Genomic DNA, 18285 nt, shown 5'->3' with positions numbered 1-18285 from the left:
CAAATATCTTTCGTGCTGTGTATTATGAACTCTGGAAGATCAGCTTCATTTGCCATACTATGTCCCTCCCAACCACTAAAATTCTCAACTGCTGTGTCTAAACTAGACTGCTGCAACAGTTCTGGCTGACTGTCCACAGTACCTCATTGATGTTTCAAAAAAGTCCAGAACTCATCTGCTCATCTTGTCTTCTGGACTCGCAAATCTGAACATGTCACACCACTTCTTCACTCTCTTCATTGGCTACCAGTTAAAGTTAGAATAGACTACAAGCTCTTAACTCTTATGCTATGGACTCCTCCACTGTCTTCTTTGCTGGAATCTTGTCTGTCCACACTCCTGCTCGAAACCTTCACTCCTCATCATACTCCCACATTCTATTCCTCGGACAACGGACATTCTCCCTCTCTGCTGCTAAGCAGTGGAACTCTTCCACATCACGTTTGCCACTCAAACTCCAAGGCTACATTCAAACATTGAAAACATTTGCTAGGTACTACCCCTGAATTACTATCCTAAATTTCTATTGTAATATTGTCTGTCATGTGCACCATTATGTAACTACTCTATCTCTACAGTCCCTATATCCCGTACATCATGTTCTACTCTTGTACTTGTAATTATGTTGTTCGATGTGCCTATATATATCTCACCTTCCATTCTGTTACCCAATGTTCAAATGTTTCTTTTTATCATTACTGGTCAGCGCAGAGTATGACCTTTCTTGATCAAGATGCTATGCTATACAAGTGCACAAATTATTATTATTATAAGGAAATGTATTCTCCTCGAGCTACAGATACAGAGCAATGATAAAATTTGTTTATCACTTTAAGTATGCTATTTTACCAGGATGGTGACACAGCCTTGTGTCCTTACAGAGTGCCACAAACAGATCCCTAAAATTAAGTAGAGAAAATGATAACAGACCGAAATCTAATCGGCCTTTTTTTTTGAGTGGGAGTATGGAAAAAGTTGAAGGGTTTGTAGGATGTTGTGTTTATGAAGAGAAATTAAATAAGGCTCTTTCGTTTACTTAGACGAAGTCTCGTTCTCTGTCACGTGACCTTATGACATATGACCAATACTGCTTACCAAGTGAAACAGACTGTTTTCTAAAATTTTTTAAACTGTGCTTTGAAAAGTTCACTTTAAAACCTAAATAAACTCACGATCACGACGTCAAATCTTCGCAATGACCAGACATTTCCTGTACGTCTCTGACTGCCGTCACAACTAGACTCATCTACTTGACCATCTCAGGAAGATATCGTGATTACTCGGCGGAAGGACACAAGGGTCGATTTCACTGGATTTGTTCTATTTTTAGAAACATTGGCAACCAAAATAGTGCTAATAAGTGGGAATTAATTGAGAAACGAATCATCTCTCTTGTATAGCTCACGTGCTCTGGAATTGTAACTAAATATATTATTGAAACATTTGACCGTTGCCACAGCCTTAAGTATCCCTTTAAGAACTTACTTTTATGATAATCCAACAAGACTAGATTTAGACAGCAATTCTTAAAGTCCAAAATGAAAATAATATCCAGAACTATTTTCAATAGATCTGATGTTTAACTTTTGGGGAGTTTTCAACAGTGTTCTGGGATCCTTGGGGAGAGATGGATGGTAATTATGTAGAATACACAATAAACGAGACAAAGCACTAAGTGTAATGTTACATTGGGCTTGCCCAGAGTGCTCATTCCTGATACAAATGGTTTTCTGAAATGCACTCGCTATTCTTTATTAATTTGATCAGTGTCGCTGTCTGATTTACTTTGATCTTCCTGATCTAAATAATCAAGAAAAGAATTCCATTCCATCTGTTTTGTTTAGATCCTGATCTAGATTTTGCGAAGCTGAAACCGATGGCGTATGGATGCTAACATCTGATGAAATATCACCAGATTAATCGTAATCGCAATTTGTTTGGGGAAATTCTGACAGCTCCAAATTCTCTGCATCATTAACGACTAAAGAGTTAATAAATTGCAAGGGTTCAGAACTGCTGAGCCCGACTTCTACTTGTTTGTGGGAAAACTTCTGCATTTATTGTTTTTATGTATTTCTTAACTTGTGCTGTAATCCTTCTCCTCTGAGCATATTTTGCATTGAATTTGGACATTGTTGGAATTAATAAATAAAAAGTGTATTTGCTTCAGAATATATAACTTAGATAATCGCACTGTTATCGAACAGTCGAATACTTGCAATTGCATGATCACTGGAGAACCTTAAATTTCCACTCAGCTGCTGGAAAAGAAAAGGGCGAATAGAAACAAAAATTTGAAAATGGCGGCCACGGTCGCTGTGTACGTACGTCATCGGCTAAAAGTATAGCTGCTATTATAAGGAGTTCAGGCGGGGCAACACCTGTCACAGTTAATGCGTATGCGTGTGCAGCGTCGATCCAGATAGAACCCGGCCTTCAAAGTCTATCTCGTGATAACTTTATGGGACCCTTGGATTTTCGGTTTTCGATACTGCTAGGATATATATCGTTTAGATTTTCTTCGCCTAAGCACAGCCAGCAAAATCGTAGGCTCACAACAGCTGACCCTTTCCCACGTGTACGATTCAGCCCTTGTCCGGAAAGCAACACAAATCATGCTTGACCCCACCCATCCACTCAACCCCCGCTTCGAGCCTATGCCCTCAGGACGGAGATTGAGGGCCCCTCTTGCGAAAAAGAACGTTTATAGAAGGTCATTCATTCCATCGGCCATCTCTGCTCTGAACAAACAAAAAACTGTTATCATGTAGTCATGGGAACTGGTGTATTGTCCTTTTGATGCGGGCGTGTGTGTGGGTGTGTGTGTGTGCTCACTTCTGCCATTGCTGATGTTATTGTTGATGCTTTTGATTTTCTCTCTGACTGCTTGCATGCTGGAAGACACATCTCCTTTGCTGGACAATAAAGTTATCTTTAGAACGCTATGGTGAGGCGATCGAGTTGTTACAAATAAGTATTTGTCTTGTAGTCCTGAGCCACACTATAATGATATTAATATGATTTGGGCAGCCTCAGGCAATCGTTTTGAAATAATGCGCGTTTGTCTGGCGTGTTAAGCCACCCGTGCCGTTGTAGCAAGTGACACAACTTTAACTCGTACTTATGTTGTGCGTTGTCCGTCTCCTAAAAGTGCTCGTTGTCTTGTATTTTCGATCCGGTCATTTACAAGAAGAGTATTTTCAAGACTTCTAGCAGCTCCAGAAAATGATCGTAGGAGAGGAAGAAGATTTAACCGTCTTAAAATCGTTTTTTGGTTGCGCAACAGACTCCAACTTCCCCACGGTCGCCATGTTTAAACTTTGGAAGGTCATGGCCAAAGCAGTTCCACATTCAAAACTCAATTGATGTGTTTCATGATAATATTTTATGATAATTGGCTATTAAATAAAGTTTACATTTTAAAGTGTAATTCTTAAGAAGATATTCTTAAAGAGCGAAAGTTTCTTTGAAGTTAAAATTTTGTGCAGTCTATGAAACATGTCTGCTACCATTAGCATTCGTGGCTGGAATATTTCATGATGTCAAATCACTCAAAGCGACGGCAAGTAACAAGGTTTACAAAGGAATCTGCAGGCTCGGCTTCTGCCTCTTCATCAAACCGGTAAAATCCTGCACCTTAACGAATTTCATTACAAAGAGTAGATTTTTTTGTTTTGTTTACCGATCTTATATAAATACAAAACTAGTACTGAGTAGCACTAGTAGTACCACAGAGAGCGTAGATATCCATTCACACATTGAACGAGACGGACACCTCTGAGAATAGATTTCTTGGTTTTGATATTTAACTCTTGGAGTAAATCAGAGGAAAGAAAGTCACAAATGTTATAAATTAAAGTTTATCCACGTTGATGTCTCATCGAAGAATAAGAGGAAAATGACATGTCCGATATCTGTACTAGCAGAGGTAAGGATAAAGCATCTGGTTCTTACTAGTAGGTAGAAGTCACTTATCCCGCATAGAATACACACACACACACACACACACACACACTCAAAAGCAATCTCAAAATTGGATGGTAATTTGTCAGATGGTTTTTCTGGACATACCGCTGGCTGTTTCTTGATTTAGGAAATGAGGTTGCAGCAGGCCAAATATGTATGTGTGTGTGTTTTAGGTTTTTTCAATTTCTCATTGTCTTTTTTATAATTAGTCACCAAGGATACATTGCTGATGGCAGTCAGTATGGAGAAAAAGCAAAGTCTGTTGTTCAAGATATGGATGATCCCTGGTCACCAACAACAATGACAGCATTTAAGCTGCTGATGTCAGCACGACTGTGTGCAGCACTTTGGAACATTGTTACTGACTGTGATGAGACCTATAACTACTGGGAATCAGTATGGGATTTTTAAATTATTATTTTCATGTCCAGCATTTATACCTAGCAATGATTAACTGTTCATTTATTCCCATCTTTAAATTGGTTTTTAAATCCATTTCACTTCCCAAAATGATATGTTCATCTTGTACGAATATTTCACCTATGATACAATACAATATGAGAAAACAGTAGTAAGGAGCTAAAATGCTAGCGAGCTGCAGCAAGTCACCCGTATGTTGAGCACCCTTGACCTTCCTCAGACTTAAAGGAAAGAACTGATTAAAGTAATATACATTTGTCCATAGACTTGTGAAAAGTGGGCAAGAAGAATGTTGTCACGATGTATTTTCATAGTTTTAAAGCATTAATAGTAAAGGATTCCAAAAAAGGAACTGTGACCAGACCAAAAATATGTGTCCAATAAATTTCTTTTTTTTTTACATTATATGAAAATATTGTAAGAATATTAGAGTGTTTGCATTATCATGATAGTAAAATTGAAAAACACATTGTTTGAACTTTCAGTTAAAACAAGCAGTCAACATTTGCAGTTAATATTATCAGATCTTTTAGCATGATAGTTCCACCCATATGAAGTGAACTGCTATTTTGTATTATAGGCACATTATCTGCTGTATGGTTATGGCTTTCAAACCTGGGAGTATTCACCTGTTTATGCCATTCGATCCTATGCTTACATCCTGCCATATCTAATTCCTATGAGATTGTTTGAGATCTTTCTCACCAACAATAAGGTAATAAATTTATTATTTTTGTCTTATATTTATTCTTGGCATTTAGCTTACATGCTTCTTGATGATGCTGTTAACACTTGCAAGTTAGGCCCCTACAGAGCTGTCACTTAAATTCTACAGCTGTGTGGATTTATCCTAAGTTTTGTTTGGAGTTGTTTTTTTTTAACAAAAAAATTAAAAAAACTGTAAAAAATTGAGAAGTTATTTAAATTTATGTACTGGGTATAATTTAAATCTATGTACTGGGTATAATCTTCAGATAAAAGTAACCTTACTTAACCCTTACCCATTCTGTTACTTTAATCCAGTCTGAACTTGTTTAAATTGTTATTTTTGGTGAATTTTATGTATAAAGCAGTGTGAATAATAATAATAAAGGCAAAATTTGTAAAGCACATACTCACATTCAGAAGTAGTATGTTCTTAGCACCTAAGAATAAAAGCGAAACATGGACAGCACACGATTGACAGCAAAACAAACAAATAACACGTCAACTAAGAAACAATAAACAACGGTACTAATGATGAATAAAAACAAGTACAGAAAATGCAAAGAGCAACCAAATAACATGTAAGATTACACAACTGTATACTCTTTTATCTAGTCTTGTAGAAAATGCATTATTAGTGTGACAGACTACATCCTGGTTGTTTGACCAATTATCTTTATCATAATTTTTTTATGAATTGATTACAGAAACAGCAAATATATTTACTTAACAAAAACTTTAGTTGACATTCAGGTTAAAGAGCTAATTTTCAGGCTAAAGAGGTAATTTCTAGATGTCCAGCAACTATAATTGCTTAATTGCCATTTTCATTGCCAAGAGTGACGGTAAGATCAAATCATATGATCAACCTATAAGTACTGACTATTGATTTGTTCAGCTACATTATAAGGCACTAGTCAATGTAATGATACAGACTAGAACATAAACTCAAAACTTCTTTATTGATCTTTATCCATACATCATGATATCAACATCAGTATTTGTAAATGTCAAAAAACAAAGTATTTAGATAAAGGTGAAAATTAAAAAACCCACAGAGAGACAGGACAGCGAGAGAAAGAAAAGAATTGTGTAAGAGAGAGAGAGAAGGAAAGGACAGTGAAAGAAAAAGAATGATGTGAGAAAAGGGATGGGGAGAGGATGAACAGAAAGAGAGAAAGGACAGCATGAGAGAGACAGGACAGAGAGGGAATATGAAGACAAATACAAATTCAATGTATTTCATCATTGGCCTATATCCAAAAGGTGACATGGATATGATGACCTGTCACATTTCTGATTAGGTGAAAAAAAGGTAGAGTATATACAGTATATGTACATATTGTGTTTTTCTCTGATAAATAATACAGATAATCCCTAAAATGAAATTAAGCACTAAATAACGAAAAACCCAGAGCAGAGACATAAAATTTTATTTCACCATTCTAATGCCTTATAAAGGGAACTAGCATGGCAACATCATACATGGGATGCTATCATCCATAAAACAACAGGTCTAAAGTAAGATGGTTGTTTATAAAACTTAGGTGAAATAAATATTCTTCCAGCAGAAGACACAGGACAATCAAAATTAAGTTAATGTTATCAAAACTAATAAATAGGACAGGACAATAATTAAATCAATGTATAATAATAATTAAAATCAATGTTTTTTTTCTTTACGAAGTACAAGTTATCATTAGTAATGTTGGCATTTGGTGAAAAAACTGATGATTTATTTTTGATGAAATATTTATTATGCTGCCGTTACTACCATGAAGTCAAATAGATTCTACATTTTGCTGGTGTACAGATTCTCATTTTTTACCTGCTGCGATGCTGTCTAGGAACAGTTTGTGCTGCCTGTGAAGTTTACCTTTACAAGTGAGTCTAGACAGAAATAAGAAAAGGATAAGATCAACATATATAGGATGTTCCCACACATGCACATACAAACTGTAGCTGGATCAAGTTTGAACTATTTAACAAAATCAGACTTTGATGTTGATAAAAATAAAGGTGTTCATGAAAAACTGTTAGCTATGGTGTACTTGTGCATAGTTTTAAAAAAATGTACTTTTAAAGTTTTATCTTTGGTTTTTTTAAAATTGAACTCTCACACTTTAATGGAATAAAAATTCAAAAAAAGAGAGGGAATGTGTGTGCTTGTTTGGGCACGAGCATGTGTGCACATTTGCATTTGTGTATGTAACTATACACAGTCCACTGCCTGCTTTGAAATGCTAGGGCTGTGAATCAAGCTGTTGGGACCAATGTGGCACGCCTGATGCTGTGGTTCCTGCTGCTGAGTACAGGCATGTTCATTGCATGCACAGCATTTCTTCCCAGCTCCTTCTCTATGTATCTCACCATGGTCGCTGTGGCTTCTTGGTTGACTGGCAAAAATAATGTATGTCTGTTAGTGTACTTTTATTTTTAAAATATTGTATATGATTTTATAAGACTCTTTTCAATGCTGTTATTTGCTGATGAGGATAGCAGTTGGTTTGTTTATCAATTGCATTTATGGGAGCACATTGTTTCCTATTATACTGATCTGTTTTTATGTACACCATAGACAGTAATTACGACATTTGTATTTGGTCCTATAAAATTCTATGTCTTCTTATTATTGATGTGTAATACTCATCATTCAATTCACTATGATCACATCCATCCTTGGTTTTTGATTCTTTTATTTGTTCTTTTATTCTTTTTATTAGTCTTCTTATTTATGTATAACACCTATCATGTCTAAAACAATTTTGTGCTTTATCAAATTAGGCATTTCTATACTATTTTAATACCATTTTTATTACCTTTTTTTTTTTTACATAGGTGTGCATATAATAGTATATTTAATCATGTTTGCGTGATTGGTAATTATCATGAAAGTGGCAGCCATCAGTAACACACATTCATAGTGCAATAGTGTACAGCAAATAAATTCTTATTTAATTATTTTGTTTTGAATGTATATTGTATTTTTGCTCCAGGTGGCTATTCTGGCTGTAGCAGCAAGTACCATCATAGGATGGCCTTTTGCAGCTGCATTAGGGTAAGTGATACTGAGTAGCAGTGGCAGTTTTTAAAACATTACATTGTATGATTAAGGTTTTGGAGTGAAAAATGCTTGAGGTCACTTTTAGCTAATACCATTGGTACTAATGAATAAAATAAAAGAGTCTAAAAAGGATAGATACAAAGGAACAGAATATAAAGACATATAAATCACGGTTTTGATCGTGGTGTAATATCTTGTGTTTTAGATTATGAGCATAGTAATGTAACTTCTAAAACATCCTTGATTACCAGTTTCCTATTAAGAAACTACTACTAAATCAGTAACACTTGGATTATAAGTGATCACTTTTTAAAAAAAATACTTTAACAGTGAGGAATCAGGTTTATGTTTGTTTGCATTTCAGGCTTCCTATTGCCTTTGACGTAATCTTCAGACAAAAACAGGTTCTGTACTTTGGGCTCTGGTGCATAATTTCGGCTGTTGTTTTTTTAGTGAGTGTACCTTTGTGATGGATCATTTGGCTGCTCTGTTGGGCTATTTGTAAAGTTATGCAAAAATTATTATGTCCAGATTATAGTATCTTTAAAAAAATAGATAAATAGTAGATATTTGAATCTTCTATTGCTATTCATGTTGTTTTATGCAGGGTTGGATGTTAGGATTTTTTTGAAAAAGCTGCATGATTATAAAAATCAGGCTGCTATCCTAGAATTTCATGTCGGTTAATGTGTACATCATTGTTTAGTCTGATTTGTTCATGCCAGATATAAAACACATGATTGAAGTAAAATGTTTGTTCTTAGCACTGACAGTAATAAAATAAAAAAAAGAATATAACTGTGTAAGGTTGGCATAATAAAAGTAAAAGAAAACATATGATTTTGAGATTACGGAATTACATGAACATTTGAAAAATATTGACAGTGTTGGTTCTAAACCATTTGCTTGATTTCTGAATACAATGTGTACATGATGGATTTGATCTTAAACAATTTGATGTTAATGATTTATGCTTCAGCTGCCAGTAGTATTGATCGACACTCACTACTATGGAAGGCTTGTGATAGCTCCTCTTAATATCATCTTTTATAATGTCTTCACTAGCCATGGACCTGATCTTTATGGTAAGACATTCAACACTTTTGGTAATTAATGTGATTAAAATTTGTATTAAAGGACTATTGGGATGGAACGTTTTTTTCTCATGACTTTTGCAGTGAGCTTCGAAACTCGAGAGGAATAATGAGGGAACACCTGAAATTGACGCCAAAATCATCATTTTTGAATTGTTTTCAGAAATGGATCCATAGGGCCAAAAAATATGTTGTAATTGTTGGTGACTATATTGAAAAAGTTTAAAAAGAGTTGAAGAATAAGAGAAAAATGTTAAAAAATTCTCTGGGTTCATTTTATAGCCAAGTGTGGGCGGAAGTGGAACATCCCTTGTAGATATCACAACAACTTTGACTTCTTTAATAGTTAACTTATTGATGACTTTTATTTTAATGATAGATACAGTGTAGGGCCATTAAGCCACGGTCCAGTAATCCATAAATCCGCTTAAGCCATGCAAAATGCTTAGATCCCAGTTAGATCATACGGACCTGGACATGGCCTCTCAAACACTCGAGACAGGTATTGACAGCTGTCATTTTGGCATTTCAAATGTCGATGATTGACATCCTATGCGTAGAGGGTTTGTTGTCGTTAGTTTTGGCGGGGCTGGCGGATGATTGTTGTTTGGTGGGACCTGCTGAGAGAGGATACTTGGCAGTGATTGGCTAGGGTTAAAGTTCGTAACTGCCCCGGCCATATAGGAGGATCGCAAAGTTTACCCCGTCCGAGAGGTATGTAAGTGCAGAGCTGAGACGAAATGAGAGAGGAGACGGCGGCAGATCAGAGAGAGCACAGACATGTGACAGTAGGGGACAGCTGGACTTTAAGCGCCTCTGGTGATGTGACGCAGCCATGGCCATTGTACTAGCCTGTGTAATAAAGGGTCGCACACCTGCTGACGGTTCCTGCCTTTTGTTTGAGTGCTGGACGTTTGCTGTCGTCACTATACGACCCCTCACCACTCGGTTACATATGCACTATCGTGGATTAAATATTTAAATGCTGGCTTTTCACTTCAAAGAGATATTTATAGAAGATTAGTCTTTTATTTATCAATAAACAATAAAATAACAGTGAAATTCAAATAATCTGTTTTATTCACACTGTCTGTGTTATGGAGGCCGCCATTGTAACCAATTCACACCTTACCTTACAATGCTACAAAGTTAAGAGAAAGGATTGTGATAAAAAAAAAAATTATTTTTTCATTATTTATTGTAATTTATGCATTATGAAAAAAATATTTAAGCCGCGGTTAAGCACTTTGGACCTCAATCACCGCGGCTTAATGGCCCTACACTGTATTGATAATTTTAAAAATCAATTAATTACAGATAAATTAATAAATGTATTGTTCATGGGACAAAGACGATGCTTTTCAGTTATATGTACATATATAAATAACTAAATTAGAGCTTTACACATTTGTTCCGTTAGACACATATCATTTGTTTTTAGTGCTCACCATTAGGAAACAGCAAAGGCTGCTCAGCTGAATGACTTATACTCTTATAAGCTTACTGAACACAGAAAAGTAATTGTTTGAAAATTATTAGCTTGAGGTATTTAAATGATTGATTGCCACACTGTTACCATTGACTTCACAGCCTTGACCCCCAGCATACCTGTCTGATCTATTGCCCTCCTCTCTGCTCCATGCATCAGATGGAAGAAGTTTACCAGACATTTTTTCTCCTTCTCAGGTCCCACCCCAGCCTGTAAGAGCTTTGGGATTCTCTGTTCCTTTCTCTTTGAATTGTATCCGCATTCAGAGCATACAAGTCTGGCCTCAAAACCCACTTCTTCATCAATACCTTTCATCAAACCTGCTGTTCTGCTCACACCTCGGTTCTTCATCTGTATCTCAGGATGCCTTTCTGCTTTTTTCCTTTGGCAGCTGGTCTTTAAAACTATTTGAACCTACAGTTTAGAATTCCTTGCCAGTATGCTCAAAACATACCCAGACACAAGGAACTTAAAAAAGGAAATATCTTAAAGTTCATCTTAGAAATAATTAAAAGATCGACTCTCTCATATGTGCGTTGCTCACAGTGAGTAGCTTCCATCTGGTGCAATATAATGTTATTATTCACTACTTTTTTTAATATAGTTTGAGTTTTGACGTGGATAACAGATTCAAGTTAGGCAGGATTTCATTTTAATAAAAAGCTTTGTTTCAAACTAAACACTTTTCCATATCCAAGACAAGAAGTGGCTAACAAACATGGAATTCTCCTCCATCATTTGCTAAACCATTTACCAGTTTTAAATTTATGTAAATGGTCTTCAACAGGAGTGGAACCCATGTCCTATTACATCTTGAATGGTTTTCTCAACTTTAACATTATTTTCTTGGCAGCATGTGTTTCTCTTCCAGCAGTGGTGAGCATATCTTTCTTTTATGAATTTGTTATTTATTGTATAATTGTTACATTAATTCCTTTTATAGAATCTTAGGGGAGTTGATGTCTTTTTTTCTTGGGAGAGTCAGAACTCAAACAGGCAAACAACATAAACTGAAGTTTCGTGTAAAATGTATTAAGAAAAAGTATCTTAAGTAGAACCTTCTACTCTTGGAATCTATGTGTTGCTCCTCATTTAGGCACTTTTTTAATTAAATGACCAGTTAGTAAGGTGACTTTGAAACACTTATATGCTACAAGTTTATGCGTTGCTCCACTTTTTAAATTATTCGGATGCCTGCTTAACACTGATACATGCTAATTAAGTAAGTGACAGGTAAGTATGCTGTTTAGTCACAAACAAGTTTATAAACTGCATTTGAACTCTGGTGCATTGCTGGCACTGTGTATTGTTAATATGAACATCTTTTACTGAATAGACACATTCTGAATTTGGCAATTCCAGGTGATTTCATCATAACATGAAATTGGTCTGGTATAAATGCTTCACCACACTTTCTGCCTTTTCACAGATTATAGGAGCTTGGGTTATGAGATTGCCTGCCAACAAAAGTGAGTACAAAAATAAGTTTTCTTATTTTGTTTGCCTGATTTTTCTTTAACAATTCCAAAGAAAATACATTCCCGTAGGCAAACATTATTATGTACTTGGATCTGTTTTTGCCTTTGTGTGTGTGAGTGTGTGCATGCACATGCATCTGCAGATAATGCAGGTTTTGGTAGGGAAAGAGAGCATGAATATTAGCTAAAAAAACCAAAATAACATTTTAATGTAATTTTACTCCAGGATTTCCAGTCTGGTTGATTTTGGCACCCATGTACATCTGGATTTTGATCTTTTTTACTCGTCCACACAAGGTAATCTGCACTGTGGGAACATGAACAGTTTTTAATACATTTTTTTTTCCCTTTGTTGCTTTGCAGACTTTGACATAGGATGATAAGAGGAAGAAACTATACTTCTCACAAATAAGTCATGGTATACAAAGACACTTGTAAAAGAAAATGCTAGCACTGTAATGGGAGATGATTATTAAAGTAAAACTCTCCTCACAATATTTATGTGTATTTGCATATAATATTTTGATTTATTTAGGATGTAAAATATGTGCTTAAATCAGTGAGCACAATGCATAGGTGTTCCTGTGTGTTGGTTGCAGGAAGAAAGATTCCTGTTCCCAATCTATCCTTTTTTCGCACTGGGTGGTGCAGTGTTTGTTGACATTGTACAGGTGAGTTATTTCTCCCTCAAAAACATTTCTTTCATTCTGTCATGCCAAACATTTTGATGATCTGTCTCCTTTCACAATAAACATATAAGAACAGAGAGGTTAATGGTTACTCATACTTATGAAGTTCACTGTTTTATTATTTGTGCAGCAATACAGATGTATGTTTACCACTTCCACTTACTTTATTTTTTTTTTTTAATGTTATCACAATGACAATTGATTCTTGTGGAGATAGTACACCATCAAAGCTTGTCACTAATGAAAAGCCACCTACATAAAGTTTGACATAAATCGCCTTGTCAAAAGCTACTTGAATGTGTATTTTTAACATGCAGAAATTGTGGAGTTATATAATGCCGGAGGCTGTACGTGCTCGCTACACAGAAAGCAGTAATATCATCTCCATCTTCACTGGCATTCTCTTCTCTTTGCTGTGCTTGTCACGCTCAGTGGCCCTGTACCAAGGTTAGTTGCTGTCTGTGGGACATTTCTTCACAGAGAGTGGGAGTAAGTGAAAGCACCAGTAAAACTTTCAATGTCCTAATTTTTTTCTGTTATCATTTGATCTGCCAAAAATAAAACAATATTCTAGGCAGGAGCAATAGTAATCACTAGCTACTTTTATGGTATAGATTCCTGCCTGTTTATTTTTCCATAGGTTATCATGCATCCATGGACATTTTTGTGGAACTTCACAAAGTGGCCAATGATCCCAAAGTGCATACATTACCTTTTGACAAGCATGTCAATATCTGCATGGGAAAGGATTGGTATCGGTTCCCCAGCAATTTCTTCCTTCCATCTGATAGGTGATCTTATATTATTTTTTGTTTTAATTATTGCCTGACATATAAGAGGTAATAGTACACAAGTTTTGGTGTCTTTTATTGTTATCTTCTAAATCTTTATGGTTGATTACATGATACTTATCAGTACTTCTTATATATTTTTTTTGTATGTGAAGATTATTTGTATTTTGTATTTCAAACACACACACGCAGATATTACATGTGTCCTTAAATTTGAACAGAATAGTACAGATCTAGTTCCTTGTCAGGTGGCACTTGCAGTTTATCAAGTCAGAGTTCAAGGGTCTTCTGCCAAAAGCTTATGAACCTTGGCCTAATGGAACACGACTTATTCCATCAAACATGAATGATCTTAACAAGGAGGAACCATCAAGATATGTAAGTAAAAACTGGCATGATTATTGTTTGTTGACTGCACTGACACAGAAGGGAATACTTATATAGTTCACTTGAGCTTGGCCATGACTGGTAAATGCTTAAAAACACTTGTTATTTATTCTGTCAGTTTTACAGTCTTACCATTGTAACATGTTATTCACGACATGTTCCTGTTGATTGGGTATATTAGTTTGAACATTTACTGTCATGTTTTGTAACACTGATGTTTTTGAGTGTTAGCAGTGACATTTTCCACACTTTTGTTATGTTTAGTTTGTTAATCCTGTTATCATTTTTGTTGGATGTATTAGTCTGATTGTAGCTAACACAGTGTTGGTTGAACTATAATTTTTTTACTGCACAGGTGAGAGTGTTGTTGGCAGCATGCTTACTGAAGCAGCTTCCTCCATTCCTGCTTATAAACTTTGGGGTGCTTTGTTGGGGGGTGGGGTTGAATACCTTCACATGAAAAGTAAACATAATACCTTTTTTTTATCATTCCTGAGTTGAGAAGGTGATTCATTTTTTAAAAGTCTTTTTTTTTTTTTTTTGACACACGAAGGAAAAACTCAAGAGGGTCTGAACAAAGGCAGACATGGTGAAAAGCAGGAACAGAGGAGGCCATAAATCAGCCGTGGTGCAGTTAAGTTAATCAAGGGCAAAGAGAAGTGAAAGATCTTGCTCCATGTGCAAACAAATTTGGCAGGACTTGATGATGATTATGACAATGTTTATGTTGTGTTTGTTAGTCTTGTTATCCATAGTGTTTCAGTTCAGCAGTCTTGTCGTTGTTTGTAATCTATCTTATTTCTGTCTTTGTTTAGATTGACATCAGCCGATGTCATTATCTTGTTGACCTTGATGTGCCAACTGAAAGCAGTTTAGAGCCACGGTATGCAGCTTTGGAAGACTGGACAGTGGTGGCAAGTGCTCCCTTTCTGGATGCTGGGAGGTCAGCATTTTCTTTTTGTGCATGAAACATTAATGGTTTTCTTAATTCACTGCACATCATGGTCATAAATAAGTACTTATTGAAAGAAGGAAAGAGTTTGCTGAACTGCTTTTCTCAAAAGTTGGACTTATGTATATATTTGTAATAATGCAGTATAAGCGAAAAACTTTCAGATAATTTAGTTAATGCAAACAAATTTTGATGCATATCGTGATGTCTGTCAAGATTTTTAAAAGCTCAAAAATTATATTTCTCTTTTTTTTTCTTTAAAAAAAAGAAATGTCTTTTCTGCAGATCTCATCGATTGCTGCGGGCATTCTACATTCCATTTGTGTCAGCAGCGCACTGTCATTATGCTGACTACAACATTCTAAAAACAACACGCACAAAAAAATCTGTGAAGCATACAAAATTATAATTCCTCAGCTCTGCTATTAACTAAATATTTACTTCTTCAAGAAGAAAGTGAGAAGAATGTGTGCCACTTTGCTTGACTTTACGTAACACAGTATATACCTATGTTATATACAATATATATTAATTTTTGTACATAAATGTGTGGAAATGCTGTTATAGCTTTACTTTAACATTTCCAACTATGTGTATCCCATAACTGATGAATAGGATGTCAGCTAACGATCTCTGTCCTCCCACCCCTTTAAAAAAAAAGACATCTTAGCAGTATGGAGCAAGCAATTCTGTCACAGAAAATGCAGATTTAAGTGATTTAGATTTCTGATCTCTAAGATCTTGTTCTTTTTGATTCTGACAAGGAGAATTGGCAGCAAATGAGGAAAAAAAAATTGTAGGTGAGCACATGGCTATGGAAAATAGTTATAGTGAAAGCAACATGAAAATTTCCCCAAATCTCAAGCATCCAGCTGTAGAGTTTTTAATAACATTGAAGAGGATCTTTCTGACTCTGCTGAGAATGGTCTCAAAAGTGAATAGAGCAAAACTCTTCACCACTTTTCTTCACGGAATTTCATTACCTCACACAGCTTGATGAACTTGCTGAACTTGCTGACTGTAAACCTGTAGATTTTTATCAACTCTTTATAGATCAAGAATTTGTAAAATATATGAAGAGTCAAACGTTTTATGCACAGTAAACTGCAGATCAAGCTAAAAGATAGGGAACTCTACTATTGCCTACTTCCAAACTAAACAGAAGGAGATCATTCAAGAAATTACATGATCTATTCGTTCTATTTGTGTGTCCAAAATATTCTTTGGAAAGGTCATTTGAGATGCTTGATATAATTTAAATTTGAGAGAAAGTGCCTTTTCAGGAAGGAATGATGAAGGAACAGTTGATTTCTGCAAAGTTTGAACTTCACTTTTAGTTCCATCTGCTATGTCGTCACTTTCAGTTCTTTTTTATAATTTCTTTTTTAAATGTTTGAATTTCATGTACCTGAATATCCATATAAGATGTTAGCAATTGGCATATTTATACACACTGACAGAATTATGGAGATACCAACACAATTTATTCAGACGTTCATTGACTATAGCTATCCTAGTGAAAATTGTCTTTGTGTCTTTATTGTAACTGCTGAAGACTAGTGGCTAAAGAAACAAGAAAGTCTAATGGGGTGGAGTTTGAGAAAGCATTGAGATGCATGCCTGCAAGCATCACCACACACAGAATGCACTCTCGTCTTGTGATGTCACTTCTGTACACAGATATGTCTAATTAACAGATAATAGTAATGTATCCTGATGTCTGTGTGGTTGACCTTGGTCTGTGAATCTTCCCTCCTCCCCACTTTGTTTCAGCCACTTACTGAAAGATCATCCGTGTAAATGAAAGGCTCTGTTGACACATATAATCTTATTTTTTTACCTTTGCACATTGGTCCAGAGGTTTCTGAAAACTAATAATCGTTGCAATTCCTGATCATTGCCATCAAGATTTAGTCCCCCCAAATCATCTAAATGTCCTCAGAAGTGAATGTTTGTTTAAAGATTTTCAAAATCAGAATGACTGTAGTCCAACTTTTTATTCATTATTTTAATTTTCAAGGTGGGTGCTGCTGCTACAACACTGTACCTCTTGAAATGCCCAGGTTTTGCATGACATCTTGTGTGCTTCTGCTTTGTAAGCATGTTTATCATAAGTGAGAGAAACATTTGTGCCAATAGTCTAAAGCTTTTTTTTTTTCATATGACAGACATGTGATGTTGCATTTAATTCTATGTTTAGACATTACATGTTGCAAGATTGCAGATACGTGAGATCTGGATCACACATGCTGTAGCACATTCAAAATTATTTCTGCATAGCATAAATAGTTATGACACTGGTGTGGGACACATTCTTTAATGAGCAAGTTAACATTATATCAAATATATTTTGAAGTTTACAAAAAGACTGCTGTTAGATAAAGTTATTCATATTACTCCAATGTAATTCTGGGCAAGTTTATAAAGATGTGAAAGGGTTTGAAACTGATCAGGGATAAAACAGCCCACTTTAAAATTGCTGAAAACCTAGATTTTTGTCAGGCATGATCTTATGAATACAAAAGAAAGAAAAAAAAATTATAAAAATATGATGTGTGCGATAAGTGACTTGCATATACAGTGATACCTCGGTTCTCGAACATAATTCGTTCCGGGAGGACGGTCGAGAACCAAATTGTTCGAGAACCGAAGCAATGAAACCCATAGGCAATAATTGAAACTGTATTAATTCGTTCCAAGCCCCAGAAAATGCCTATTTACTGGCCTAATTTGTATATAATATGTAGAAAAACATGTGTCTCAGCAAGAAATAAGAAATAAAAGTGTATTTATTAAAGCAAAAAAAAAAAAAAATAAATAAAATGTACTGTACAGTACAGTAAATTGTGTTTCATTTACTGTACCTGTACCAAACTTTATGGCAGGAGGGAATGAATGTGGAGGAAGGAGGGTAGGGGGATGGTTATTGTTTTGAAGGGGAGTCCTCTTCAATAAAAACAGAGGGTAACTGCTCTTCGGGTGTTTCTGTTCTCTGTATCTTTTGCTGAGGAGAATCAGAATCTTGCTCTGCAGTTGCTTGTCTGATTTCTTTACGGAAGAATTTGTCAATTGTTTGCTGTTTTTTTCTCCTTTGCAAAATTTTGCGGAAAGTGGACATAACATTGTCATTAAAAATGTTAACTGCTCTATTTGCTACCACTTTATCAGGGTGATGTTGTTCAACAAAATTTGTGATTTCTGCCCATTTTGCACACATTTCATGACTCTCTCTCTCTGCACCCACACTGAT

At 35.5% G+C, this 18285-nt stretch overlaps 1 protein-coding gene across 3 annotated transcripts; it reads left to right on the top strand.

Moving 5' to 3' along the window:
• Window positions 1-2038: 2038 nt before the first annotated feature.
• LOC112554801 (alpha-1,2-mannosyltransferase ALG9-like) lies at window positions 2039-17607 on the top strand. Of its 3 annotated transcripts, none has more exons than XR_003097324.1 (17): window positions 2039-3622; window positions 4176-4362; window positions 4967-5101; window positions 6905-6975; window positions 7339-7501; window positions 8088-8149; window positions 8520-8607; window positions 9135-9240; window positions 11526-11614; window positions 12168-12207; window positions 12443-12513; window positions 12816-12887; window positions 13223-13352; window positions 13546-13696; window positions 13945-14074; window positions 14637-15026; window positions 15321-15341. XR_003097324.1 is itself a non-coding variant. In XM_025222845.1 (17 exons), the coding sequence occupies exons 1-17, from the start codon at window positions 3537-3539 to the stop codon at window positions 15442-15444; spliced, it is 1833 nt and encodes a 610-aa protein (XP_025078630.1). In that variant the 5' UTR covers window positions 2046-3536; the 3' UTR covers window positions 15445-17607. The 3 variants fall into 3 exon arrangements, 1 of the variants encoding a protein (XP_025078630.1); XR_003097325.1 differs by lacking the exon at window positions 15321-15341 and having other exon boundaries at window positions 14637-14717; window positions 14899-15026; XM_025222845.1 differs by having other exon boundaries at window positions 2046-3622; window positions 14899-15026; window positions 15321-17607.
• The last annotated feature ends 678 nt before the right edge of the window (window positions 17608-18285 follow it).

Source organism: Pomacea canaliculata, linkage group LG14, assembly GCF_003073045.1.
Source record: "Pomacea canaliculata isolate SZHN2017 linkage group LG14, ASM307304v1, whole genome shotgun sequence".
Lineage (NCBI taxonomy): Eukaryota > Metazoa > Mollusca > Gastropoda > Architaenioglossa > Ampullariidae > Pomacea > Pomacea canaliculata.
Note: the sequence above shows the minus strand (reverse complement) of the source record. Positions and strands in the feature narration are given on the sequence as shown.